This window comes from Fusarium redolens, assembly GCF_020744475.1.
Source record: "Fusarium redolens strain MPI-CAGE-AT-0023 chromosome Unknown BKA55scaffold_10, whole genome shotgun sequence".
Taxonomy (NCBI): Eukaryota; Fungi; Ascomycota; class Sordariomycetes; order Hypocreales; family Nectriaceae; genus Fusarium; species Fusarium redolens.
The window spans coordinates 1,565,281-1,590,696 of record NW_025763673.1 but is presented as its reverse complement, the minus strand read 5'-3'; the positions used below and the strand labels follow the sequence as shown (position 1 = coordinate 1,590,696).

The following is a 25,416-nucleotide window of genomic DNA, read 5'->3' as shown; positions in this document are numbered from 1 at the left end:
AGTTGTCTCAGACGGCGCCCAGGCGGTCTCGACACTATCCGCGGCGGCCGATGCCTTTGATCTGATACTGATGGATATTAGTATGCCGGTCATGAATGGTTACGAGGCAACGGTCCGGATACGGAACAGTGGCATACGTCTACCCATAATCGCCATGACCGCCTACGCGCTAAAGGGTGATATGGAGCGTTGTTTAGAGAAAGGAATGGATGACTATATCGCCAAGCCAATGAATAGGCAACTGCTAATGAAGAAGTTGCTAAAGTGGCTTGTACTCCCGGGCGGTGCGGTGCTGGCCACCACTGCACGAGGGCGACAGAAAATTCCGCCTTATCAGCATTCGACTTCCCAGCAGCAGTGTTGAAATCTGTTTGTGGACTGTGTCTTTGGCGGCGAAAGGCTCGCGTCTCTTGCAGTAATCTTTGAGGTTGGGCACAATAGCTTTATAATTGTCGTTGGCTAGGAAAGGATCTTTTAGAACGCCTTTGTCTTTTCTTTGGGTGAGCGCTTATTAGTATACAGGATGACGATGATGGGGCTGGTGGTACTACCGTCGCCGCCATCGATAGCCCCTTTGTCTGAGTGACTTCAGTTCGGGACGGCATGCCTCTTAATCTGTCAGAAAGAGTCGTTTGAGGGAAGCCCCGTTTCTGGGCCGATCGGTCTTATGAGAGACCATTGTCTGTGACATCTAGTATACAATCGACAAACCACCCCCTGGGTAGGATGTTGGGGTCATTCTAAAGACATTTCGCAGGGTTGCTGCATGTATAAGTCAGGTGAGGCTTCATGGTGGCCGGCATGGGAAGAAGCCATCTGCAGAAGTTTTACGCGAGGGGTTTGTGACCATATTGCTCCTATGGATAAACAAATAATATCCTGATGACAAACAACACGGCTTTCTCAATAGTTCGAAAACATTTTTGATATACTTAGTGCCGTTTTTGATCAAATATCGCATAACATAACGTACATGATAGATGAGTGGATCAGTCAAGTGAGCGGATTAAAAATCCCTCAACCTTACATCTAACTATCTGATCATTCATCACGCGCATGCGACCAGACGACGGAAGCATAGTCCATCGCCGGGGCAACAGTTGCCACGAAGAGTCGTCTGGCCGTAATTGGCGGCAGCATCTTCAGTCTCCTTAGACACATGGCTGCCGAGAGACCTTTGGTAGCGGCCCTGGCCATGTGTTCCTTAAACCTGAGCTTCGTGTCCATGACCATTCCCAAGATCTTGACCTCCTGCTTCGGCTTGACTTCTACTCCTTTGATCATGAATGGCATATGGCTGGTGCGTTCGGTGACGCGTGTGAAGTGGATGACGGTGGCCTTGTCACATTCGATCGTCGCTTTCTCGCCCCAAAGTGGTTGGTGGGTAGGAGTCCGAACCTCTCCACAGCGTACGAGATCCTGGCCGCCACCACGGCTTCAAGGATCTTGCCCAACGTCGACAGCAACGAGATCGGCCTCCATGCTTTTTCGATACTGTAGTCATCCTTCTCCGGCTTCTTGAGCGGGATGATCTTGGCGCTCCTCCACTGGTCCGGCAGTTGTCCTTCGCTTAGTAGTGTGTGGAACAGTTGTATCACCCGTTCCGTCACCACTGGCCACAGCTGCTTCCACACCATCGCCGGCAGTCCGTCTTCTCCGGGCGTCATCCACCCCTTGGCTTCCATGACCTTCTCCTCCACCTCCTCCACTGTCAGGTTTGGCATGGCCACTTCTCTGCGCCGCGGTCGTAGACCTTCGTCTTCTATGTTCTCTGGGAGTGGTGGGAAGAATACGCCGAGCAGCTCTTCCGCCTCTTCGGCCTTGTCCTGCGTTGTCGTCCCATCTGCTCTTTTGAGTCGAGGAACTTTATCGATGACCATGTCGCCTCCAGCTTTCAGGTACTTGGGCGGCTTGCCAGATGTTGGTGCCACCTGCCAGGAAGTCATCCCAGTAGGCCTTCTTTTGCCTTTTGATAGTGTCATGATACTCTTTGGCTGCTTCCTTGGCTCTATTTTCTAAGTTGTCCAGTCTGTGGCCTGCGCAGCACTGGGTCTTCGCCAGATTTCTTCAGAATGTGTAGGTTCTTCGAAGCTGTGTGAGGTCGGTCGTCCACCATCCCTTCGCGTACGGCGATGGCTTTGCCCTAGGTACCAGTTTGTGAATCGTGTCAAGGACCACCTCCATCAACCTATTCGTCTGTTCCTGAACTCCGCCGCCACCAAGTGAGTGGTGCGAGCCTGTCCTGCACTCTCGCCTGGATCGCATTCCATGCTGCGTTCTTGAACAGCAGCCTCGAGTCCGTTGTTCTCTCCGGCGTCGTGAGATCAAACTCGCTCTGGATGGCCCTGTGATCTGACCCATGCTCGGTCAGATGCATGCCGCAGTGAACCACCTCTTCTGCCAGCTCAGTGGATGTAAGCATCAAGTCAATCGTGATCTCACAACCCGGCTCTTCCCACGTCTTCGTCCCTCGTGGTAGAAGGCTGAGTAGCCTGTACTCATCCATGAGGTCGATGATCGGCCCCCCTTCACCTTGTCTCCTGCCCGTCATCTCATCTCCTGCCCGTCATCTCATCTCCTCCCCAGAGCTGGTCATGGCGATTGAAGTCGCCCGCCAGAACGACGTCCGTTTTTTTGCCGGTGTTGTTGCGGAAGTTCGCTATCATCGTATGCAGATGCATCGTGGCTGTGTGCAAGGCATAGTCGTCTTTTCCTCCCACATATACCAATACCACCAAGACTTCCCGATCGGGCCAGCATAGTATTGCTCCCATAAGGTCGGCCGAAGCTATCGGCACCTGCTCCGCCTCTAGATCGCTGCGGATCCAAAGCATACTGCGGACCGGCCACTGCATCGCATATCTCTTTATCGGGCAAAACTTGATCCAATTTCTGTGACTATTCGGTGCCTCCGTCGTACCTGGCAGCACCTCGCCGGATGAGTCTAGTACCGCAGTTCTATTTGTGCCATCGACCTTGACGGGGTATAGCTGGTCTCGGATGACTCTCGTGCCCTTGACAACAGCTTTCTCTGCCACTTCTCTGACAAGTTGCATTTCCGCCTCGTCCCGGCACACCACCTTGATGCGGTCTGCGTTCCTTGTATCTTTTATTACGGCTGCACACCTCCAGCTCTGTCGGCCGTCCCTTGCCCGCACCTTCTCTTCGATCGCTAGACGGACCTCCCTAACTTGTGACTTAGCTTTTTTCTCTTCGCCAATAGGCGACGTGTCGATGGTGTAGAACAGCGTATCCGTGGGCGTAGATGGTGGCATGTGCTCGCACAGCTCGACACAGCTCTTGCGGGGTAGTTCACTCTCCCCATCAATGATTAGGATCGATTACATTCCTTTCCTTCCCTTGCTTCCCCAAAGTAACACCATCACTTATCACACATCCGTTCCAATGTCAATGTCAAACCCGCAACAAGACATGTCAATAGTTCCATTGCTGATTGCTCCATTATGAATCTACATCGCAACTGAGCCCACGTACGCACCAAGTATGTTTTATACCCAACAATCCATCAAATTGGAAAACCAACGCCATTTAAGGAGCCATCCAGCCTGTTGCAAGGCCTCCCGATGAGCACTTCATCAGGGCACAAAAGTAACAAGAAATATATACAGAGTTGCACATGCATACATTACAAGGCGACACAGACAAGGCTTCGCATCTTCGCATCCATCTCCTAACGGCTCCCTACCGTCTTTGCAAATAAAACATCGACAAAGCATGTAACATAACTGTGGCCCCCTTTACCAGCTTCAATGTCGTTGGATAGCTGCGTACCAATATCATTGGTTCCAAAATGACTCATTGACTGCAGCTCGATACCTGCTGCTGGCAACTGCTTGGAGATTGTTTTCTCGATTGTTATGGTGTCAGCTTCGGAACCGTTGCTAGGCTTCCTTCCAGCTGTTTCATTTCCTTCTTGCACATCCATGTTGATCTCTTGAAACATCATGATGCTGCGGTATGATGGCACTGTCTGGAGTGGTTCCTGTCGAGGTAAATATGTTCCTGACCCCTCTGTTGAATCAATCGATTGGGTTCGGTTATCGCCCCGCGGCGAGCAAAGATTGATGGTCGAGCTGGATTGTGTCGAGCTAATCGACGAAATTCGATGTCCAGCAATATTTGATATAGACTTTCCCCCGGTCCGAATACGTCGAGATGTATCCGACCGTCCAATCGCTGGCCGATTGGACGAAGAGGGATTTGTGCCATCTTGAGAGCCTTCACAGCGACCCGCTGTCTTTGTGATGTGCCCGAACTCTTGGTGCACCCCTTGAGTGAACTCCTGATAAGACTGGGTCGACACTTGCCGCATTCTGAAGAAGCTCAGGGGCACAAACTCGCAGTTGGGGCTCGACAATACTGAATGGATGGGAATCACAAGCCGCATTGCTATCATCGTCGCTTCTGCTCGCTTTTCATCTCCACGGCAGGGGATCCGGAATGTTGTCGATGTAAGAATCGCATCCTCGAGTAAGGGCTCCCGGGTCCATTCCCGCAAAGCCTTGATGGTATCTGCGATCTGCCCGGCGAACTCGGCCTCTCGGTCACTGCGCTTCGAATCCTCCTTGCATTTCTCTACAATCTTGAATACCGGCACGTTCTCAAATTTGCTGAGGTAGTGCATATGCCAATCTTCAAGGTTCTTGAATGGGAAGGGCATAGTTGGAAGCAGATGACGTGCGCCTTTTCTTACGAGGACTTCAAAGCTAGAACTGACACGGGCTCGGATCGCAAAGAAGCCTAGATGGGTTCCTTGGTGAATATGGTTGTGTTCGCTCGTGTAAATCGCCATTTCCCTCAGCTTGGTGTCGAATTCGAAACTTTGGATCTGCATGCTCGATTTGATGAGGTCGCTAACTTGATGCAACTCAGCAAAACGGTAGCCGGTTGATATCAATCGCTCAGTATCGCGATCCGACTCGGAGCGGCGGACGAGAAACATTAGTGATCCACGACCGTAATCGTGATTTTGCATATGCTGACTTTTTTCGGTGATATTCAGACTGCTGTGGATTTCCCCATTGACGCCGCTACCGGTACCTTCCAAACCTAGCCCGGCGTTGGATTGTTTGCGCAGTTGAGTCCGAGGCCGCCTACCAATCGCACCTGTCGGCAGAATCTGATCCCACAGAACTCCAATTGATGTTAAATCTTCTCGAAGTCGGCCAGCAAGGGCAGCGGCGGCAAGACAGAAAAGTTCCCTGAAGATCATGTCGTAACTGTCGATGGTCTCGCCATGTTCACTCACAAGTTGGATGCCTCGTCGTCCATCTTTATGAGTACGGGAGTGCGGCAACTGTGATACATGTTGTCTCATGCCTCCCATGAGACTCCAGATCATGTTCCAGTTTGTTGATGCTTGGTACATCCAATGAAATAGCGGGTGACCAATGTTGAATCCTTCCTTTGAGTTCTACTTTGTTTAGCATCAACTCTGAAATTTGATTGGAATCTGGTCTCACCTTTTCCAAAAAAGAGTCGGTCACCACAGTGCTTGGGATACATCCATCAGGGTCGACGAGAATCCTTCCTCCGTTATCAAAGATTGCTGCTGCAAGTGTGATCTGCTGGGCGCGAAGGGCGGATCTTCTTATGTTTCTTGCGTGAAGAATCGCTGAGGTGCCAATGATAAAGCAGGCTCCCAGCGACTGGTGTATGTTAGCAGGATCTTCTATCGAACCCCCTAAAGACTCGAAGAATTCATGCACTTACCATGCAAATGACGACAACAACTGTGCCTGTTCCCGACGGCTCGTTGCCATTAGGCCTGATCCTCTTTAGCCGATATCGAGTTCCTACAGAAGCACACCAATGCATTCCAGAAACTGCTCCAGCAAGTACAATGGTCGCGATGACTCGCTTCCACCATGCATTCACCCACATAGCTCGAAACACGAAGAACATGGCCAAGGCGACGTTGCTCACGACTATAGCGATAATGGCGGACCCTATAACGTATGCTGGCTGATACACACATGTGTAGTTGTTGATGGAGGCATTGCCGAGGTAGTGCATCCCACATACCGCAGTTCCACAGAGGAAGCCACCGGCTATGAGTCTCCACCACGAGACGGCGTTGTTGGTACCGACAGCCATGAAGGAAGCGAGAAGAACCAGGATTGGGACGAAGAATGATATAGCAGTGAAGCCGCCGGAATAAGCTACTTGCAGCTCCGGCTGTCCATCGGCGAGGTCGATGGCTCTGTTACCGATGAAATGCTATTCAAATAAGACGGCGATGAGTATATGTCGAGGAGTCAAGTACGAAACGGAACACCACTCACCATACACCAGATGGATACTCCACCCATTGTGACGGCTGAGCTCATGAGTAGCAGACTGTTTCAGTTAGGGCCCTTTTCTGACGAAATCTTGGCATGTGGTTCCAAGGCAAAGACATACTGGTTGAAAAGGCCTCGAAGACCGGTTCGTCGGTTGATGAGCTCGAGGGTTGAACCAGCACCGACGAGGCTGACTACGTAGCTCAGAGCAACGAAGCTAGCGTTGTAGCTTTGAGGCACAATATGGCCTTGATACCGATGGAGCAACTCTTCGGTAGACATGGTGGCCATGGAGGCAGACGTGCGGGGGAGCAACGACGAGTTGCTGCCACCGTGTTTGGTGAAAAGAAGTGTCTTGGGTGGGAAGCAAAAGACATCTGGGACAACAGAGGTTCTTAACTGACACCTACATAGTAAGGACCGAGCACCTGCGGGTTTTTTCTAGTGGGGTTTGCCATATAGGCCCTAGCCACTACGGATACGCATTCACGATCTACCTGATCTGAGCTGGTTGTCCACTCAGCAGTTGGGGCCTCCGGATTCACCACAAGGGAGAGGCATATGCAAGGTGAGAACCTGCTCTCTGATCACCACTAAGAGACGAGACGTGGACATTGAAGGGGGCTGGGCGATGCTTGGCGCTCAACCGAGGGCCGTCAGTGCTAGCTTGCAAGTGCGATTTCTCTTGATGGTCCCGAGTCTTGGACAGGGAGTAACCCTCCTATTTGAGAGATGCGTCCGTAGTATGCAAGCATAAGCGTAATTATGATGTTTTTGGCGCGCTCTGACCTCGTAACAGGCGAGTGCTTTTGTCACTTAATTTGGTTGGTCCATTGACTTTAGCCGCCAAGCGTCCGTCTGATTGGATCGAACTCTATCTGGAGCATTGAGTTTAAAAAAAAACCCCGAGCAGGGTTCTATCCCCGAAGGATGGCGTCGGTTGAGTGAAACGTAGCTTCTCGAGCCATAAACAGGTGTGTATGGACGACCATAAAGTCTCTCATCCTCCATCTCCGGCCATCCAGGTCCGTTCACCAGTCTGCTCTAGGCGGCCAAAGCTCTTGCGATTCGGCTGATGTCTTGTCGTCCCTTCTCGTACGCTGCCAAATCCCGGTTTCCGTACACATCTCTACCTGTTGAGTAACCGCTGTCGAGATCGCGGAAGAAAACATTGACTGTAATGCTGAGGTCCTTAGTTGGGCTGGCAGTATGAAATCACATCGCTGGGATAAACAAGAGATCACTTGGGTTTAGAACGGTCTCGTATCTCCCCAGAGCGCAAGGGCCGGTCACGAGGAGGGGTCCGAGCCAATTAAAATGCGCAAAATTGAGGGTACATAATTCGCCACCTAAATCATATGATGATAGAAATCCCAACAATATTGGTTCTTACAAATCGCAACGTTGCACAATTTGCAGCCGTACCAAGTCTGCTTGCAAAGGTTCCTCTTGTTGCCGTCAGTCTCCTTCAGGGGGCTTCTTTTCTGACCCTTTGCCCTCATTTGACCCTAGGTGCTATTTGCAGGCGATTTGGTCCAAATCGTCCACCAAAACAGGGTTGCGAGGCCAACAAATTTAGCGCTTATCGTTTTAGTCGAAGCCGAGTCGCTGATTGGTGCTTAGGATTAGCCAGCGTCAACTTGGGATTAGCTAACGCCGAAGTTGCTTGTTGATTAGCGCATAAACAAACTCAAAGTGAACATCTACCGGTAATAATGGAGGAATGCATGCACTTGAACGAGGTGTATCAGATGCTGCTTTGCCGGCTCTGTACAGATTACCTTGATGATGTTGGTGTTCCTAGCCCCTCTAATCACCGCTGCGCATCTCCATCTCTCGTCCTTCTTTCTTGTCCTCACAGCGGCTTCGATAGCCTGTGCGGCAGCCTATAGAGGTCACTGTTGCAAAACCCAAAAAGCACGCTGCAACTGACAAAATGGGTTAGCGCGAATGCATTGAGGGCCCCACAGTACATTGAGGCATGTACCTTAGGACCGTGATTCCTTTAGTTTGAGACGCAAGAGTAGGTTCGGCAACAGCAGCGGGGTCGCAGCGGACCAGCGAAGAGCAGCTTCGTTGTACGATGGATATAAAGGCCCCTTAACCACCCTCCACATCGGACGATAATCAAGGCTTAGTTACCTTCGTCCTCTCCATCTTCATCCTCCTCCACGCTCTCCTCGTCTAGCTTGTTAAGTTGCTAGGCGTTAAGTTAATAGTGGAACTTAGCTGGCGAGTTTGATTCACCTACAGTCCAGAGCCGAGCAGCCTCAGCAATAGCCTCCAACGCTGCAACCTTTCGCTCCTCGAGAGTCTTCCCATCTGCCTCACCACGTGGAGCCAGAGCCGGAGCTGGAGCGGCACTGCAGGCACGAAGCTGCTGTGCTGCACGCTGGGCGGCGGATCGCCAGGCATCGCAAGGATCCTCGTTCATATCGTCAATCTGCCGGTTCAGCTCCCAAAAGGCACGCACAGCAGCGACTGCACCAGGAGGGACCTAGATAGCAGCTAATTAGCAGCTCACTAGCCGAGAGCTGGAGAAGACTACTTACAGGCCTACAGGTATGACCATTCTTTGCGCAGGCCCAGCAAGCGGCACCAGTATCTATCCCATATATGTTGGCCTGGCAAGCTTAAATAGCAAAACAAGCTACTTACTGTCCTGGGAGGCGTACCCATACCCTGGGCTCTTGGTGGCGCGAGTAACGCAGGGGCGGCAGGGGAAGTCACGCGCAGAGCCAATGGGAGGGGCCTTCTTCTTTTGCTTCTCCTTCTTCTGTTCAAACAGAATGTTAGTAGCGGTCTCGGCTGTATAGCAGCTGACTGAATTTACCATAATTCTGCCCGCGAATTTGCGGCCGCTAGGCTGGACCTTTCCTTTGTCCTTGCTGCTTTGGTTCTGGGAGGGATCCTCATCCGCCGAGACAGAGACGGCCGTTCCAGACATCGGGGATCGACAGCGATGGCGCTGCTGATTACCAGCTTATTCGCTACGAGAGCGGTGCTCGTCGGAGGCCGCTCAATATATTTGGCGATGATACTAGCGCAGGGGGTCCAAGCTAAATAAGTATATCAAAGTTGTACTTTGAAGGCGAGGATCCAAGCACACTTCTCAGGCACATGGTGGAGAAGGAGAGGGAGGAAAGAGGTTGAAAGGGATTTGGTGTTTTTTTTAAAAACTTGCAGTCACTTCCAAAGGTGGGGTCCTAATTGTTCCACATTCCCCAATAAATAGTGGCATTGCATTTCGTCTCATTCACTGGTTGCCCAGTCCGCACCGGGCCAGCGGTTGAGCCGCTGCGGGGCAGTGCAAATTAGCCAATTCGCCTTGCTTAAATAGGGGCTCCGTCTTAACAGTCCACCTTTTCCAACACCAAGAGATCGCCCCTGCCTACATATTCACCTCCAACGCCATGGCACGGCCACCTAGTCCCATCGATCAGTACCGTGACTATATCACCTTTCTGTACCTCAATGGCGCCTCGCGAAGCAAGATCAGGCATAAGCTCCGGAAGCGTCACCAAATCGCTGTCGACCTCAGCACAATCTCCCGGCGGATGGCCAGCTGGGGACTTCCGCGTCAGCAATCACGTACCATTGAGACGCCTGAGCTTATAGAAGCTATCCGCGACCTTATCTTCCGCGTTGGTCTTACCGAAAAGCAGACCTTGAGTGTCCTTCAGAGACAAGGCTGGCCCATCACCAAAAGAGGTTTAAAACGGATCAGACTTCACCCGGACCGCCGCTGGGTTCGTCGCATCAATAGCGATGAAGAACGCCTTGCCTTATTGGAGAAGACAGAGCAGGTTATTGTCGAGATGGCGCAGCGGTCTAATGCCATTGCAGGATACGGCAGAAGGTTTCTCCAGCCATATCTGCGCCAGCAACAGCAGCTCTGGGTACCAAGAGATCCCCTCTTTGAGATGTACAAAATTATGTTCCCAAACGAGGTTGAGATGCGCAAAAGGATGATGCGGAGGAAGAAAGGACAGTTCCTTGTCCCGGGGCCAAACTACCAGTGGTGTATTGACGGCCACGACAAGCTCAAGGCGTATGGATTCGAGATATACGCCGCAATCGATGCCTACTCACGCAACATTATCTGGTTCTATGTTGGCCACTCTGCTACAACCGCCTTGAGTGTATTGAAGCAGTATTTGGCTGCATGCGACACCTATGGCTTCCGCCCGTGGTTTCTTCAAGCAGACCGGGGCAGTGAAACGCCATTAGTCGCAGCAGCCCACTGGAACTTTGCTTTGGCTGCAGGCGGATGCGTGGAATGGAATGGGCAGGTCTTCCAGCAGGGCAAACGATTGAAGGATTCCTACAAGGCGGCACCGAGTACGAAGAATGTCAAAATCGAAGGTTGGTGGGAACGCATGCTTCACGTCTGTTCCCGACAGTGGGTAGACTACTTTGGAGAGCTTGCTAGGGATGAGGATTTTGACGGCAGCATGCTTGAGGACCAGATTGCTATCTACGCTGTCTTTGAAGGTGTACTGCGTCAAGAGCTCTTCGACTTCGTCGAAGCGTGGAATCTACACAAAATACGCCTCCAGAAGAACCGTCCCCACGTTGTCCACGGCCAGCCCTGGATGAATTATCATTACCCTGACCCAGACAAGGCCTGCAATTGGGGGATCCCTATCGACCGCCAGGTTCTAAGCGAAATGCTACGACCCCTGGCTGGTATCGATATCAGCACATGTCTAGAGCCAGAGACGAAGGAGTGATGCCGCGATGTCCTCGCAGAAATGGGCTACGATGACGTAGTCCTCGGCAATCACCAGGACCCTGATAAGCTGCGTCCTTTCAAGCGCTTCTACCTTGCCCTTCGAGACAGGATCATTCAACACATCGAAAGTAGACAACCACCTGTGCTGGCGTACCGTAGGGCTTCAACTGGGGGAGTTGCTGAATATGTAAGCTACCGCGTCTGTCTGCGCATTAAATTATGTAACTACATATAGGGAGCATTACTTGCACGAGCAAATCAAGCCCGGCAAGACGAATTGGAAGATGGGGAACCAGCAGAACAGCCACTTGTTGAGTTTAGTGTTGAAGACGAAGAAGGAAATGACATCGAGGAAGTAAGTGATGATGGGGAGGATGGTGACCGGTCTGATGGGGAACCCGAGTAGTCAATCCTTCCTTTTTCTGGGTCGAGAGGCAAAGGTCATGGGAATCTTTGTGCCTCTAAAACGTGTAGACTGGGCGGGGGGGCAGTCCTTCAACAGCACCATCCGCGTATTGTTGGGTTTGGGCTCCTTCGATGGAGTCAGGGATGACTGCCGAGTGCGGGCTTACCTGCTGAGATCAGTATTTCGATAGGCAAGAACTTAGTCTGGTTGCATACGAACTCCTTGAAAAGACTTGTCTCGCTCGAACAGTCGACCTCGTCCTCTTGGTCTGCATCACGCTCGTCTCCCTCCCCATCAGAGACGCTATCAAGCATTAGATCGGTGACCGCGTCTTCGGATTCGCTGAGGTCAACCACATCCCCCTTCACCACGATGTTGTCGAGGATATCGTTACGGTCCTCATACGCCAAGTTCAGGTAGGTGGGAGCTGGAACTGCCTGTTCCTGCTTGACCTGTTCCCTGTTCTTCGTACCATTGCCCTGATTGATCTGCCTCTCTTGCTTGATACGTTTCTTGAGCCCAGGAGCTGGGCTCGAATCCTCCTGTTTGACCTTCCGTTTCTTGCCGTCCTTGGCCGGTGTTGAGTATTCGTCTGGCCTTAGCGGTGTGATTGGCTCCTGCTTGTCACCCACGTCTGTCGATGTCAGGACGACGAGCACCTTTAACTGGCCCGCTTGGTTGTTCGAAAAGTGCCCAGAAGTGAGCATGCTTGAGGGCGTCGTGAACTTATCGGTATTGGGAACGGTGACGATTTTCTTTCCAGAGAAAGACGAAGCGTAAGAAAGCTTCCAAAGCTCTTGGTTAGTGGGGTCTATGGTGCTCGGGAGCGGATGTAGGTGTTCGAATAAGGTCTGAGTGAACGAGGGCCAGGTAAGGAGGTCTGCCGAGCTGAACTTGATCACCGTATCTTTTAGAGGCAGCACTGTCTCTGGGACCTCTACCGCAAGACCATTGAAGTACCTTGTCTCCAAGCTCATGAGTAGGAGACTGATGTGGACCCATTGGTAGCCAGTACGCTGCCTCGTAGGCTTTCTGGTGCTGCTTTTAGTGTTCTGAATGGCTTGACTAGCCGCCGAGGCAATCGCCATGAACTGCGGATGGGGAGGACCGCTTGACGGCTTGAAAGGATGTTGGCGTGCCCGTGTATTCGCAGTCACCCCATTGGGGACAGACACTGCGTTGGGGAGTAGTTGTGCATACCCAATAGCGGCAGATGACACTGGCTTTGGTTTGTCGCGCATAAGCTGACTTGCCGGGCTGACTGGGTGTGGCGGAGAGTCATCCACCTCAACCACCTCATCATACGGGCCAGGAAGGGCTGGAGTTCTGGACCTGGCCCGGCGTTGGGATTGAAAGGGGTTAGCTAAGCCGCAACGGCCACAATAGTTTTCGCCAGCGTATATGGTGGTAAAGAGATCATGATGCTTCTTCCCAGCTTTAACGCAGTAGACGTACTCTGGGGGGATGTCTGGGGGTGCCATTCTATTTCAAGAGAGACGTTAAGAAAATGGAAGCAAAAAAAGAACCAAACTGACGTTGGGAACGAGATTTAATGGTTTACAAACCATAACAATGTTGCCCTTTGCTACGGTGGATGATGATCACTAGACTCTCCTGAGCATGAGATCACCGCGCTAGTCCGCTGCTGACCCGGCGCGGGGAACACTGCGCTAAGCCGCTGCTGGCATATCACACTGTGTGCTCACAAATAGATGTTGGCAACTGGAGTTATGCAAGAATTGTGCCTGTTACTCAAATGGGTTCGCAATGCGAGTTTCTGAATTGTAATTTGAGACTATAGAACAGGGGACGCTAGCATATACACGTCCACTGCTTTTTAGGGTTCCGTCAAGGTAATTTACCGAACGGTAATTTACCTATCTGACCAAGGTTTTTGACGTCAGAAACCTCGAGGTATTTTACATGACAAAAACCTCTCATTGGCCGATGTCCATTTCTTCTCCACTATTTTCTAAATCGGTCTCTTCCCAACCCTAGCCATCCACAAAAATGGAGTCTTGGAAGGTGTTTTCTACCTTCATCAACCGAGCAACATCAACTGTCTCCCAGTTTTTGACAGCCATCGGTTCTGCCGGATTATCTTTGACCGTCTTAAGCTCTTTAACACCCGACTATTCATATAGATGAAAGTGACTTGGTCAGTGCTAAGCGGACTAAGCCGATTCCGAAGCTTACAATGAAGGTAGTTCGCAGCACTGAGAGAACGCTCTGAAGGAACAGAGTTCATCGTTTTAGAACAATATTTGCACCGAACGCGAAGTTGAGTGAATTTACCCGCTCCTGGAGGAATTGGGGCCGCTGCAAAGTGTTCATGAACACCAAGAGTTTCAGGGTGGCCGCCTTTACTCATTGTAACAGTTCCATGTCTATTACTTTTCGACATCGCGGGTGGGAATTGGTGATATGACGCACTAAACCTATTCCATGCACTAACTAATCCTAATATGGCTAGGAACTAAGCCTAAAACGGGAGGGTTTTTGACGTAAATTACCGCCAAAAACCCCCTTTAGGAATTTGACCGTCAAAAACGGTTTTTGACGGTCAAAAACGGAACCCTACTGCTTTTAAAGCTGGACAAAGTGATTATCATCCGGCACAGCGCCGTTCAACTTACAACCACAGCCAATGAAAATCAGGTTGATTACAATCCCGTATCGCTCGCTAAGAATTGCTTGAAAAGAACTAAACTACTTAGACCACATTGTGTAGGTCGAGGTTCTAGAACGTCGCGCGGGCCCGTTGCTACTTCGCAGCGTTTGCGATGGGGGTTGCTTGGGCGGGACGGATACGTACCGCGCGGGCCCGCTGCTGGTCCGCAGTACCTACTCTAATACTCATGCCTAAGTATCTGAACTAATAAGGTGTGGGGTGATTTCTGGCTTAAGAGTGGAGAAGGGGCCCAAAAGACAACTGACAGGGGGTTTTGCAACAGTGTTCCCTATCGGCCTCCGTAACTGAGTGGTGAGGATGGTGTCTGAGCCATCCGCCTGGGACCGGGTGAAACACCAATGGTGCCGTTCACGGCCGCAGGGCTGTTCTGCAAGAGGGCTGCACGGGCTCCTCGGTTCAGATTGGCGGGAGTGTGGATCCCCAGATCGAAGGGGTCCGGAGCAGCGGGCGGGTTCGTCGTAGACGAAGCCATCGCCGCGGCTTGCGACTGCGCAAAGCGCAAATTGAGGCGTTTATTGTGCACTTGTTAAGGATTTAGGTGTAGACAGGCCACTTTCTTAACACTTGTATGCCAAGAAAGTGTGATGACAGTGCTCGAGACCTGTGCTGAGGTCCTTGCGCACTGAAGAGATAGGGTAGATTGGCTCACTCGATCTGTTGCGCAATGCACTTGATCTCCGAGCAAACACGCTGGTCTCTACAAAATATCCATCATGCAAGTTGAAGGCATAGTCGCTGAAGTTCTCCTGGCGAGAGCACCTTACTGGCATTGATTCCACCCTGGTTGGAATTATCTTTCCCAGCTGTCATTTCGACGCCGAGAAAGGTCATCTACGCCTTACCCCCACTGGCGCCACCCAACCAAAACCCGACTATCGTACACCAAGTCCAGTCCGCCTGGATCTGCGCCCAAACCAAAACAGCGACTTCGCAGATTCCCTTTGACTGCATATGATGGCTCAACCTCGAAGTTCCCACGACGCAACCTTGCGTGAGCTGAGTGACGAGCTCGAAGAATCAATTCTGATCAGACGCCAAAATGGCGCGCAAAGGCTGACGCGACACGGCGTGTGGCTGTCCGCTTTTCGCGTTTGGCGCAGTGCCCTAATTAAGTGCCCCTCGCCGGGCATAACATTAGGTAGATGGTCTCGAGCGCACCACTCCAAAGGTTTCAAAAAGACTGAATGATATGCCACGCGTCAACATGCCTCCCGGGTCGTCTCTATTCGTAGAGGACGTTCAATACGCAGAATTTAGCTCGCCGGCGCCAGAATCAAGCATCGCTGCAATTGAGCGGCCTCATTCACAACGGTCAATTTTCTCCGTCCCCTTTTCCCCCACATCATCCGCGTCTACGCGTCGATCGCAGCCGAAGAAACGTAAACTACGCACTCCAGAAACCTGGAAGCACTTCCGTGTGCCTCAAGGAGACGAAGAGACACACCAGAATAACCAGAGACTGTGGTATTGTCAGCATTGCCACAACCCGCCATGGCGAACAGTCTCGGCCACAAGCGCCAAACGACATATGCGAAAGGACCACGGTATTATCATTGATGGTGAAGAAAGGGCAGCCAAGAAGAGACTTCAACAGTCTCTTGAAGTAGCATTCACACGCGCAGAAGGGAAGAATCGAGAGATAGTATCCCGTGGCGAACAATCGATCCTACGGAATACGATACAACTTGACGCATTCTATGAGGCCCAGATCCAGCTGATCACACGCCGCCGTCTCCCACTCAACTGTGTCTCTTGGCCGGAATATCAAGCACTTCTTGGCGCAATTAACCCTATGGCTGAAGAGATCCTCATCCAATCAGGCACTACGGTATTGGCTCATATCGAGCAGTCATACGTCGTACACCGCGAGAACATCAAGGCTCAATTACAGGCGGCAAAGTCACAAATCCACTTTAGCATTGATCTATGGTCATCGCCGCATCGCAAAGCCTTTCTCGGAATATGTGGGCAATGGGTTGATGCACGGTATGAACTCCGTGAGGCTCTATTAGGTCTGCCAAACGTACAGCACAGTCACTCCGGAGAGACAATGTCACGGCATTTGCTGGACACTATCCGCTATTTCGATATCGCAGACAACATTGGCTACTTTACATCTGACAACGCTACCGCCAATGACACTTGCCTGCGTGCTTTATCAACGGCATTGGCGAACGAGTTTGGCGTCGGAATGGACCCCGGTGAGCGCCGTGTTCGATGCGGAGGCCATATTATCAATCTCTGCCTCCACGCGTTTCTCTTCGTCTCCAGCAAAGAGGCACTCCATGCGGCAATTGAAGAGGCAGATGGTAACGCGAACGCCACAGTCGTTGAGTCTCTGCAGGCGCAATTGCAGCAAAAGAACAGCAAGGGGAAGCATCGAAAAGTGCCGGAGGATCTGTTGACCGAGGCGACCAAAGAAGGTCATATCTAGGATACGATCATCCAATCCGCCGGGGCGCTTGGCAGGCTATTGCTTGGACCTTCTTATTAGATGTGGTCCTTGTGAACAGCTTCCTCTTACAGCTACACGGCCAGCCGGCTTGGAGCCGTTATACTAACCCGAAGAAGTGGAGGGAACGCCTTTACAACGAGGTCTTTAAAGCCTTCCATCCGAAAAGTCAATCGAGGCAGCTTTTCCGAGCTGGGGACGAATTTACGCCTGTTGCACAACATAAGCACGTCCGAAGAGGGAAAAAGTCGAATTGCCACGCTTGTCAGGGACTTCAATTAGGGCAGCCAAGGTCAAGAAGCTCAAGGAGGCCGTTGGCGCTGGTCAGTCGTAATAAAAGGAGGCGCCAGACAGTTTGGGGATGTGAGCAGTGTGATGTAGCGATTTGTAACTCGAGAGATTGCTGGTACTTCTACCATAGGCTAAAATAGGTGAGGGGCTAGGTACCTTTAATCCGATGCATTTTTTATTGGCTGCCAACCCCTGCTGTGACCCGACCGGAGCTCCTCGACAATTGAAGGGATAGCCTTCCGTACTTGTCCTCCCGGGCGGAATAAATTTCATTTATCCATTCAATGCTCCCGCTTCGCTCGGAGATCTTAGTCAACAACGTCTGCTGGTACCATACTCGGCGAAACCCTGCGCTCTGAGTTTACATAATGTGCTCCGGAGCTAAATCGAAAAGCGGTACGCCAGTCGGGAAAGGCCGAATATCGTGCCGCTCGAGGCTTAGCAAGCCCGCCGACAATTGCGGACATCCAGTGGATGTTAGAGAACTACTAGTACATAATACGACGAAGCTCCCTTTTCAGCTCCCGTCTCTAACACAAACTGCATAAATTGCCCTTCATCGACCCCCATACTCTATCTACAATGGCTCCTTTGGACAACGTCGTGGTCCCCAAAGGATCCTTGGTTCTAGTCACCGGAGCAAACGGTTTGTTGGGCTCGCATATTGCTAAGCAGTTCCTAGAATATGGCTACAAGGTTCGCGGCACTGTCCGGGATGCCACGAAATTCAGCTGGCTACTCGAGCTCTTCCGGAAGGACTATGGGAGGGACAGCTTTGAGCTTGTCCAGGTCGACGATCTGGCTGCCAAGGGAGCGTTGGACGAAGCAGTCAAAGGTAATTTCCACCAAAGGCTACCACGGTCGATCGGTCATGAAGCTAACGTTGCATTTGCAAAGGTGCTACCGTGGTCGCTCATACTGCCTCCGTCGTGTCGTTCGATCCCGATCCAAACAAGGTCATTCCCTTCGCCGTGGATTTTGCTGTCAATGCCCTGGAGACTGCGTACAAGGAACCGAGCGTGAAGCGGTTCGTCTTCACATCCTCCTCGGCAGCTGCGGTTATTTCTTCGCCGGATATTCCCCCGGCCAATATCACCGAGGACTCCTGGACAGACTTCATTGTCGATGCAGCTTGGGCAGACCCTCCTTACACCCCAGAGCGTGGAATGACGACGTACGCCGCAAGCAAGAACCAGGCCGAGAAGGAAGTCTGGAAGTTCCACAAGGAGAACCGCCAGAAGCGTCCGGATCTGGTCGTGAACACGGGTAAGCTTCTCGCGCTCGTGGCAGTGGCATCGTGTTGTGTGTGCATCAACTAATTGCATTATCAGTCCTTCCCAACTTTAACTTCGGCAGATCCCTTGACCGCGAGAAACAGGGATATCCTAGCAGCTCCCTTCTGCCTCTTAGTCTGTTCAAGGGCGAAGTTTCGCCATTCCACGAAGGCGTCACGCCCCGTAAGCAACACCTTTCCACTTTCGTGCGAGTGTGCCATGTCCGGCTGACACATGAATAGAATACTTTGTCGATGTTGATGACACCGGCAGGCTTCATGTTGCGGTAGCTGTCCTGCCCAATCTAGAAGACCAGCGCATCTTCGCTTTCGCTGGACGATTCAACTGGGACACTGTTCTGGACATTTTCCGCAAGCATGTGCCTGACAGGAAATTCCCCGACAACTTCAGTGGCGGCGTAGATGGCAATGAAATCCTACCCCGGGGCAAGGCGGAGCAGCTGCTTCGTGATCTGGGACGTCCGGGCTGGACCAGCTTGGAGGAGTCGATTTTGGCCAACATCGAGGGTCTGTACTGATATACCGAATAATTGATAGGAGACTACAGTGCCCCGCGATCTCGCTGCGTGATCGAATTTAGGGCGGGGTAGTCGCAGCGAAACAGGATGTTGGAATGAGGCAAGGATCACGATGAGAGTGAACGACCACAAATAGCATCAGGCAGCAGGCTGCTGCCTATGATATCGGCGGTTTGAACATAGGTATAAGGGACCGACCTTCGTCGGTCCCTTGGATAGAATCAAGCAGCTCAATATGACAAGCTCTTCTGCCCACTCCCTCTGTTGCACCCTTAACTTCTGAGACAGTAGCCCTCCACCCGGCTTCCTGGCGAGGAGGAGAACGGGGTTAGCAGCAGCTGGGCTGCTAACTAGAATAAACCCTTTATCGAGAAACACGGTGGCCGAGCCTAATCCTAAAAAGGGCTCCACTCACAACAGTCACACCCAGTGTCGATTAATTCCTCCAGGGTGTAATGGATTTCATTCATTCATAGGAGGGTGCTTGCGGAGTTTCCGTGAGTTAGGCCGCTGCCGGGGCATGGAAGTCACTGTGCAGTGTTGTGCTTGGTAAGACGAGAGGGGATCGTGGCGGCCGAGAGCCAAAGGTTCACTAATCAGTAGCCCTATGAGGTTAGTCCTCCCGGGTGGAATAAATTTCATTAATTCATTCACTATCCGTAATCAGTCAACAAACTCACGTTGGACGATTATTAATCAAGGTTTCCTCCTCAGGACTCGGAGCATCACGTCAACACCACCCACGTCAAAACTGGTGCGACTTGACGACCGAGCAAGGGGTTTCCTAGGGTCATTGTTACCTTTGCAGGCCATATGGCACGAACCCAGAGCCGACCGAGAGGGCGGTGGAAATTTGGGAACTACTAGTTGGGTTTAACCACTGTCGCCATTGACAGACGTCAGAGCGGTCCTCCTTTCCTTCCTCCGGAGGGGAACCCAACTGCTAAAGGCCGAGCTGGAAACTCATCCAGCGACGCACGTGGTGTGTTTCGAGCCGATTCAAGCCTACACGGTTGGTCGGGTTGAGGGAAGGTAGCGCCACGACCGGCCGAGAAGTTCGTGCAATTATCTCACGGAGACGGTCATAGTCAGGGTTACGACTTCCGCTTAGTCAACCCCGAGCCGAGGGGACGAGCTGCCCTGAGTATCAGTAATCTTTCCGGTTGTTGAAGGGCGATGCAATGGCAGGATTAATAATCACGAGACCCCCCCCCCTAAAATTGGTCAACAGGCTAGACACAGATGGAATGGCACTAATTTGGGAGCTCACATCCTACCATGCACCCGGACAATCCGCGGTGGGCTCCTCCAAGTCCACGGGGTCTTCGCTTGCACGTCACATCTTCCTCGGCGAACGCAGAAATGTTTGTGTCTGGTGACAAATCCGGCCGTAGATGAAGGCGCTCTTTCTAGCCATGGGAGTCCACTTCATGGTTCCCGCCTCTAGAAGACGATGAGCTCTGGAGCATGAACCACAACTGGAAAATGAACAAGATCTTGATTTGGGACGATTGACAACATTCTCCACAGCTTCTCTAGCGATGGCGGCAGGATCGCCTTTGGTTCTTTTCTCACTTTCGGAATGACGGTCGATTGTAACAGCCAACGCACAATGAACTCGAAACCATCAATATATTACTTGAATCTGATACATCAACTCAGGGAGAGCCAGGGTTTAAATCCACGACACTCCACGACACATTTGCCTTTGAGGAACGAAAAGGTTCTTTCTTCCTCGCCCTGCTTACCCGAGCACGGATCGCGGAGTGGTCCGTGCTAGCCAGCTTCACCACAATTTCTGCGCCACAATCACCTTCGCGCCACAGGAATCAAACAACAACAACCACCGAAAAAAAAAAAAAAACCTGGGGAAAAAACTGGGGCCCCAGCTGGATGTGTATCTCTTCTTTGAGTGGCACAAGGCAACAAAAGGTCACTTGACCCACTTGACCCCACGTACCAGAAGGCTACAAAGGCTTTATATGTAAAGGCAGCTATTAGAGCCTGTACTTCTTTGTAGCTTAGCTACTTCTATAAGAGTATAGCCTCTTTTTTTCCTGACTTTAACTGGCTATTAGCTTTTTATACTTATTCTTATTGGTTATTGGTCTTTTGTATACAAGCTGATCCTGTATTGGCTGAATTAATTCATCTAATTGGCCTGATATCCCTGTCTTGACCGTTTTGTTGCCTTCTGCCACTTAAAGAGATACAGGGTAATCGAGTCAGCAAGACATTGGTTTGTCCTACGACATTCTTAGTGACGTTTGCCGATTTTTTTTTCTTCCTTTTTTGCTAACCAAGGACCCGTTACTTGATACGTCTACTTGAACCTGGTCATGTGACACATAAAGAAAGAAAAAAAAAAACCAGCGATTGAGGACAAGAGCTGTGATTTTCATGCCGACACCAAATCATGGTCTTACAGGAGTCAATTCTTCGTGCATCATTTCCGCACTTTTCGCTCAGGGCATATGACAAATCCACCGCTTGGTCCATGGTTATGAACATGCTGGCTTTCGTTCTTCTTATATCTTATTTCCCACCGGTCGCTTCCTATTTTGACCTCCACGGCGTTGAATGAAAATGGACAGTCTCCCTTCCCTCCACGGTTACACTGCCAAACCATTCTCTTCTTCGCGACCGGGTCTCCTGTGATTCTTGAGAATTTTTGGAATGATCGACAGATACGAATACCGTAGCTTTGTGATCTGGCGAACTCAACGAGCTCTTGTCTCATTTCGTGAAAAGAAGAGTACGTGGTGCCCTCCGGTGGTAGCTTCATGAGTTGCCCTTCCCGTTCGGCTGGTGGTGCGAATGTATCTTGTCTCATTGGCTCGGACTCTGTGAAGTCTCCGTTTCTGTATTAGTCTGGTGCTTAGCTCTACTCCGCAAAACGCTTTGCGGTGACATGTCGAATGCTAACCTGCTACCAAGATTGAATCCCTCTCATGGCCCGCTAGTTCCTGTTGGAGCCGCAGGTCGACAGGCATATATGCACCGTCCCTGATTTCTTTCCCTGTACCATTCATGCCCCTGGTCGAAGAAGGATCTTTTGCGCGCTTGGGTGGCGAGTTGTCCGGACTGCTGCTGAAAGGGTTTCGTCTTTTTGCCAGGTCGACTTTTGCTTTCTGTGGAGAGGACGCCTTCCTCATCACAGTAGCGCCCTCGAGCGTCGCCTTCGATGTGAAGCTGAACTCATCTACGAGCACAACTAGGATATCTTGCCCAGGTTGAAGCTCCTCCTGTAACAGTGCCGGGTTCAGGACACCAACGATGCTGCCTCTTCCGTACATCCACTTCCCAGATGCGAATCCGCCCTCAGGCAAGCCCTTCATCCAATCGACCCGGCTTTTCCAGGGCTGTTGATCGTGTGGCATGTATGCTAGAATGTGAAACATCTGGCCGCCTCTGAATGTCGGGTCCTTGTCACGGGGTGGTACGAGATAGGTGCTGCATTGGATGAAGCCGCAGCATTTTAGCTGATTGTTACTCAACGATCCAGCCTTGAAACGGAACGCCGTGGTGTCGACAGGTCCGTGGAAGGTAGCGCGCGGTGCTATGGTCGGGAGGCAGTCATTGGCAAGCCTGAGAGGCCTTATCGAGATGCTAAAAAGATGTGTCGGTTAGTATTCTGACCTCTGACTTATGGGCCTGTGTCTCTGCTACATTGGTGCTTTCAAACAGGGCATCGACATACGCTTGAACACACATCTGTCCACGAACCTGGGCCAACTTGGCATATGAGTCTTCCCATCCTCCAATAATGGACTCCTCACCGTCCTCGACTCTACGGCGGAAATGTAGCTGATACGGATGGAGCTGGATGTCGAAGAAGAACCACTGGTTTTCCCACTCATCTGCTTGGGGGAAGGGGTACACGTGCATGGAGAGTGGCACGTCGATTCCATCGATCTCATCGAGCACCTCTCCGTGCTCCCCTGCTCCTCCGTCAAAGAAGCTCGCCTTGACGAATTGCAGCCGGACCGCACCGATCAGATTGTGCCCTCGGATAAGCTGCCGGTCGGTGGATGAAGCTATCTCTAAGCCTTCGAGGCTGGAGAAGAATTGCACTCCCAGGGGGCTTAGAGCTGGCTGCCCTGGCGCCGCTCCCGACAAACGGGCCCTTGATTGCCCGTTACTGGAACCTAGACCTTGAGGCATCAGGGATTGAATCTTGCATGGCACGCAACAGTGTTTTGATGAGAAAGTAGTCTGTCAGAATCATCTCTGGATCTTTCGTGAGATGAGCTCGACTTCTTATACGCAAATGGTCCCCACATTCCGACGGGAAAACAGTTCCGAACTTTGTCCAGGGTCTGCTCCAAAAACCTTCACCCCGCACAATTTTCTCTGGTCTCGAGCGATTCATGATGCCATCGCCCGTCAGCCCTTCTGTATATTGCTTTTTATTATCCCACTCACACCAACACTGTTGGCGCCAGCTGGACGCCGCTGACTACGAGATGCGGTCACCTGCCAAGCGTAACATCTTTGAGCGCAACCTCCATGCCGGTTATTGACGGTCTGAACGTCATGCGATATTTCTGTCGCATGGTTCGAGTGGTTGTAATCTTGAAGCGCCCCTCTGGCACCCTCTCCGAAGTTGCCACCTACGGAAAGCTTCAAAGCTTCTACTCCGTGGACCTAAACTACCGCTGCGCAGCGGGTTAGTCCCTTCCTTCAGGTCTCTGCTCCTCTCTCTCAAAGTCTATTGATGGGATGGCAAATGCCTTATTTCGCCCTCTCGACCTCTGCGTCGATTGAGGGTGGTGTTTCCTCTTTTTACATCCAAGGTCTCATCCTTTCTACATAATAGTCCGTGTTACTTTTACTCGGATCATGCCTCCACCAGGACGAACTCCCCTTCCGATAGAAGATGTCCGCCAAACTCTGGAGAGGCTAGATCGGCAGCACACTGATACAACGGCTCGCACCCGGCGGACCACCCGGCCGCAGCGGGTCATGGAGTCGGAGCTCCGAAACACGAAGCTCAGAATGCCCCTCGAGGAAATCATCCGTGTATCGGACGACCTGGACCGTAGACGCGCCGAACGTCGGACCGGTGGACCCGGACCCTATCGGCCCCACCAGGCTCGCAGGCGCAGTGAATGGGTCCATACGCGGGTTGCTACCGGACCGACGACTCCTGAGCCAGCCTCTCCTCTCCGGACACCGCCTTCCCTCAAGCGGCATAGCATACAGCAAGACGTACTTCCGGCCCCGACACCCTCGGACCGAGACCGAAGCCGCCGGAAGAGGCCGAAACTACTGCACGAGGTTACTCAACATCAGCAACTGTCTCTTGACACAATTCTTCAACACCGGGACTCCTGCTTTCGCGTGAAGGAAGACGTATCGCTAAGGAGATCCTGGTGTAAGGAAGTCCCGCTCGCCCTTCAAGTCGAGACTTCGAGATCGTTCCATACAGCTTTTGCAGACGAGAGGACACTGCCTATTTCCCATTGCACCTTCAGTTACAGAAAATGCGCGCTAGCCAACGTGACTACCATCCAGTGGAGGAGGGACTTGCCCTCCTCGCTCCTACGAGCCACAGTGGCTCTTCAAGAGTGCCAAAAGTGTCTGCCACTGACAGGTGACGCTCAGGTCGATGTTTGCCTCGAATGCCGCGGTAGCTTCGACCGTGGGAAGCTGCCAAAGGCATGCTCCGTCAACAACATGAATATAGGATGCGAGCATCGTTATCCCAAAGAACTCGACGGCCTCTCTCCTCTCGAGGAGAGGCTGATCGCTCTCCAGGCCCCCTTTGGCTATATCACGAAGTTCACTGTTGATAACAAGACGCCGTCGAGTGCGAGTTACAGGAAGCACATCAAGGGCCACATTGTCGTGTTTCCGAATAACGTAGACGACTTGGTCACCACAGTGCTGCCTCACCCGCTTCTTCGGACGATCGAGAACATCCATGTCTCTTGGAGTGGTGCCAAGAGACCCAATCAGGCGGAAGTGGGGTCCCTTCTTCAGGTGCGAAAGTCTCGGGTGACTGCTGCTCTCTTGTGGCTACAGAAGAACAATCCCCTCTATAGGGGTATCGAGATTAACCTGGATGAGATACATGGCTGGCAGTATGCCGAGGGCTCGGCCGTTCCCGCCGTTCTCATGGAGCGCATGCGAAGAGAGGAACCCTCAGCCGTGGAAAAGACACACACAGACCCCATCGTCCCAAATGTTGATCGCGGATTAGAGGGGACCGGTTTCGCTAGCATTAAAGAGCTTCTCGCCTCCATGCAACCAGATGCCAGCGACGATGCCTCACCACCGGGCGACAGCGAGTTGGTGGAACAGTCCCACCAATCGCCTGAGGATCTACTTACATCTGCCCCTGACCCAGGGAGTGTTGACCACGGCGATGATACCCTGTGCGAGACCTCGGCGTCCGGCATGTTTCCTCTAGACGGACCTGCTACATTCGCTGAGGCTGACAAGCTGTCCTTCTTAGCTGAGGCTTTGCGGACGAGTCCGGGCGGACACGATGATGACGCCGAACCCGTCGGTATGATGGTCCATACGGCGGGTGACCAGCCATTCATCCGGGTCGAGCGTGGCGCGGATTTCGCTGACAGCCTACACGAGGATTTCTTCCCGCGAACCTTTCCGAAACTTTTCCCCTGGGGCAGGGGCGGCCCGAAGGGCCCCAGTCTGCCAGACGGCGATCCACGTGGCGCCTTGGGCTCCGCACAGAGTGGCACCAACCATTCGCTCAAC

The 25,416-nt window shown here is 51.9% G+C and overlaps 7 protein-coding genes across 7 annotated transcripts; 2 read left to right on the top strand and 5 right to left on the bottom strand.

Annotated features, from left to right (window-relative positions):
* Window positions 1-2,267: 2,267 nt before the first annotated feature.
* On the bottom strand, window positions 2,268-3,483 carry BKA55DRAFT_70561 (uncharacterized protein). Its single transcript, XM_046200668.1, has one exon. It carries the CDS (start codon window positions 3,273-3,275, stop codon window positions 2,553-2,555), a length of 723 nt encoding a protein of 240 aa, XP_046048216.1. The 5' UTR covers window positions 3,276-3,483; the 3' UTR covers window positions 2,268-2,552.
* BKA55DRAFT_70560 (uncharacterized protein) lies at window positions 3,484-6,855 on the bottom strand. Its single transcript, XM_046200666.1, has 5 exons — window positions 6,424-6,855; window positions 6,306-6,360; window positions 5,734-6,240; window positions 5,484-5,669; window positions 3,484-5,434 (listed from the first exon to the last, which is right to left on the bottom strand). Exons 1-5 carry the CDS (start codon window positions 6,591-6,593, stop codon window positions 3,692-3,694), a joined length of 2,661 nt encoding a protein of 886 aa, XP_046048215.1. The 5' UTR covers window positions 6,594-6,855; the 3' UTR covers window positions 3,484-3,691.
* A 1,581-nt stretch (window positions 6,856-8,436) lies between these two features.
* Window positions 8,437-9,249, bottom strand: BKA55DRAFT_595203 (uncharacterized protein; the record flags this gene model as incomplete). The annotated part of the gene is made up of 5 exons (XM_046195765.1): window positions 8,437-8,502; window positions 8,554-8,799; window positions 8,855-8,907; window positions 8,961-9,105; window positions 9,136-9,249. The coding sequence occupies 5 exons, from the start codon at window positions 9,247-9,249 to the stop codon at window positions 8,437-8,439; spliced, it is 624 nt and encodes a 207-aa protein (XP_046048214.1).
* Window positions 9,250-11,498: 2,249 nt separating this feature from the next.
* BKA55DRAFT_595202 (uncharacterized protein) lies at window positions 11,499-12,924 on the bottom strand (the record flags this gene model as incomplete). Its single annotated transcript, XM_046195764.1, has 2 exons — window positions 11,499-11,512; window positions 11,610-12,924. The coding sequence occupies 2 exons, from the start codon at window positions 12,922-12,924 to the stop codon at window positions 11,499-11,501; spliced, it is 1,329 nt and encodes a 442-aa protein (XP_046048213.1).
* Window positions 12,925-13,220: 296 nt separating this feature from the next.
* BKA55DRAFT_572604 (uncharacterized protein) lies at window positions 13,221-14,006 on the bottom strand. Its single transcript, XM_046193156.1, has 2 exons — window positions 13,640-14,006; window positions 13,221-13,575 (listed from the first exon to the last, which is right to left on the bottom strand). The coding sequence occupies exons 1-2, from the start codon at window positions 13,845-13,847 to the stop codon at window positions 13,565-13,567; spliced, it is 219 nt and encodes a 72-aa protein (XP_046048212.1). The 5' UTR covers window positions 13,848-14,006; the 3' UTR covers window positions 13,221-13,564.
* Window positions 14,007-15,339: 1,333 nt separating this feature from the next.
* BKA55DRAFT_458461 (uncharacterized protein) lies at window positions 15,340-15,963 on the top strand (the record flags this gene model as incomplete). The annotated part of the gene is made up of 1 exon (XM_046186088.1): window positions 15,340-15,963. A coding segment is annotated over one exon (624 nt), but the record flags the coding sequence as incomplete, so codon positions are not given.
* Window positions 15,964-17,007: 1,044 nt separating this feature from the next.
* On the top strand, window positions 17,008-18,829 carry BKA55DRAFT_676928 (uncharacterized protein). Its single transcript, XM_046198103.1, has 4 exons — window positions 17,008-17,713; window positions 17,776-18,144; window positions 18,210-18,335; window positions 18,395-18,829. The coding sequence occupies exons 1-4, from the start codon at window positions 17,461-17,463 to the stop codon at window positions 18,688-18,690; spliced, it is 1,044 nt and encodes a 347-aa protein (XP_046048210.1). The 5' UTR covers window positions 17,008-17,460; the 3' UTR covers window positions 18,691-18,829.
* The last annotated feature ends 6,587 nt before the right edge of the window (window positions 18,830-25,416 follow it).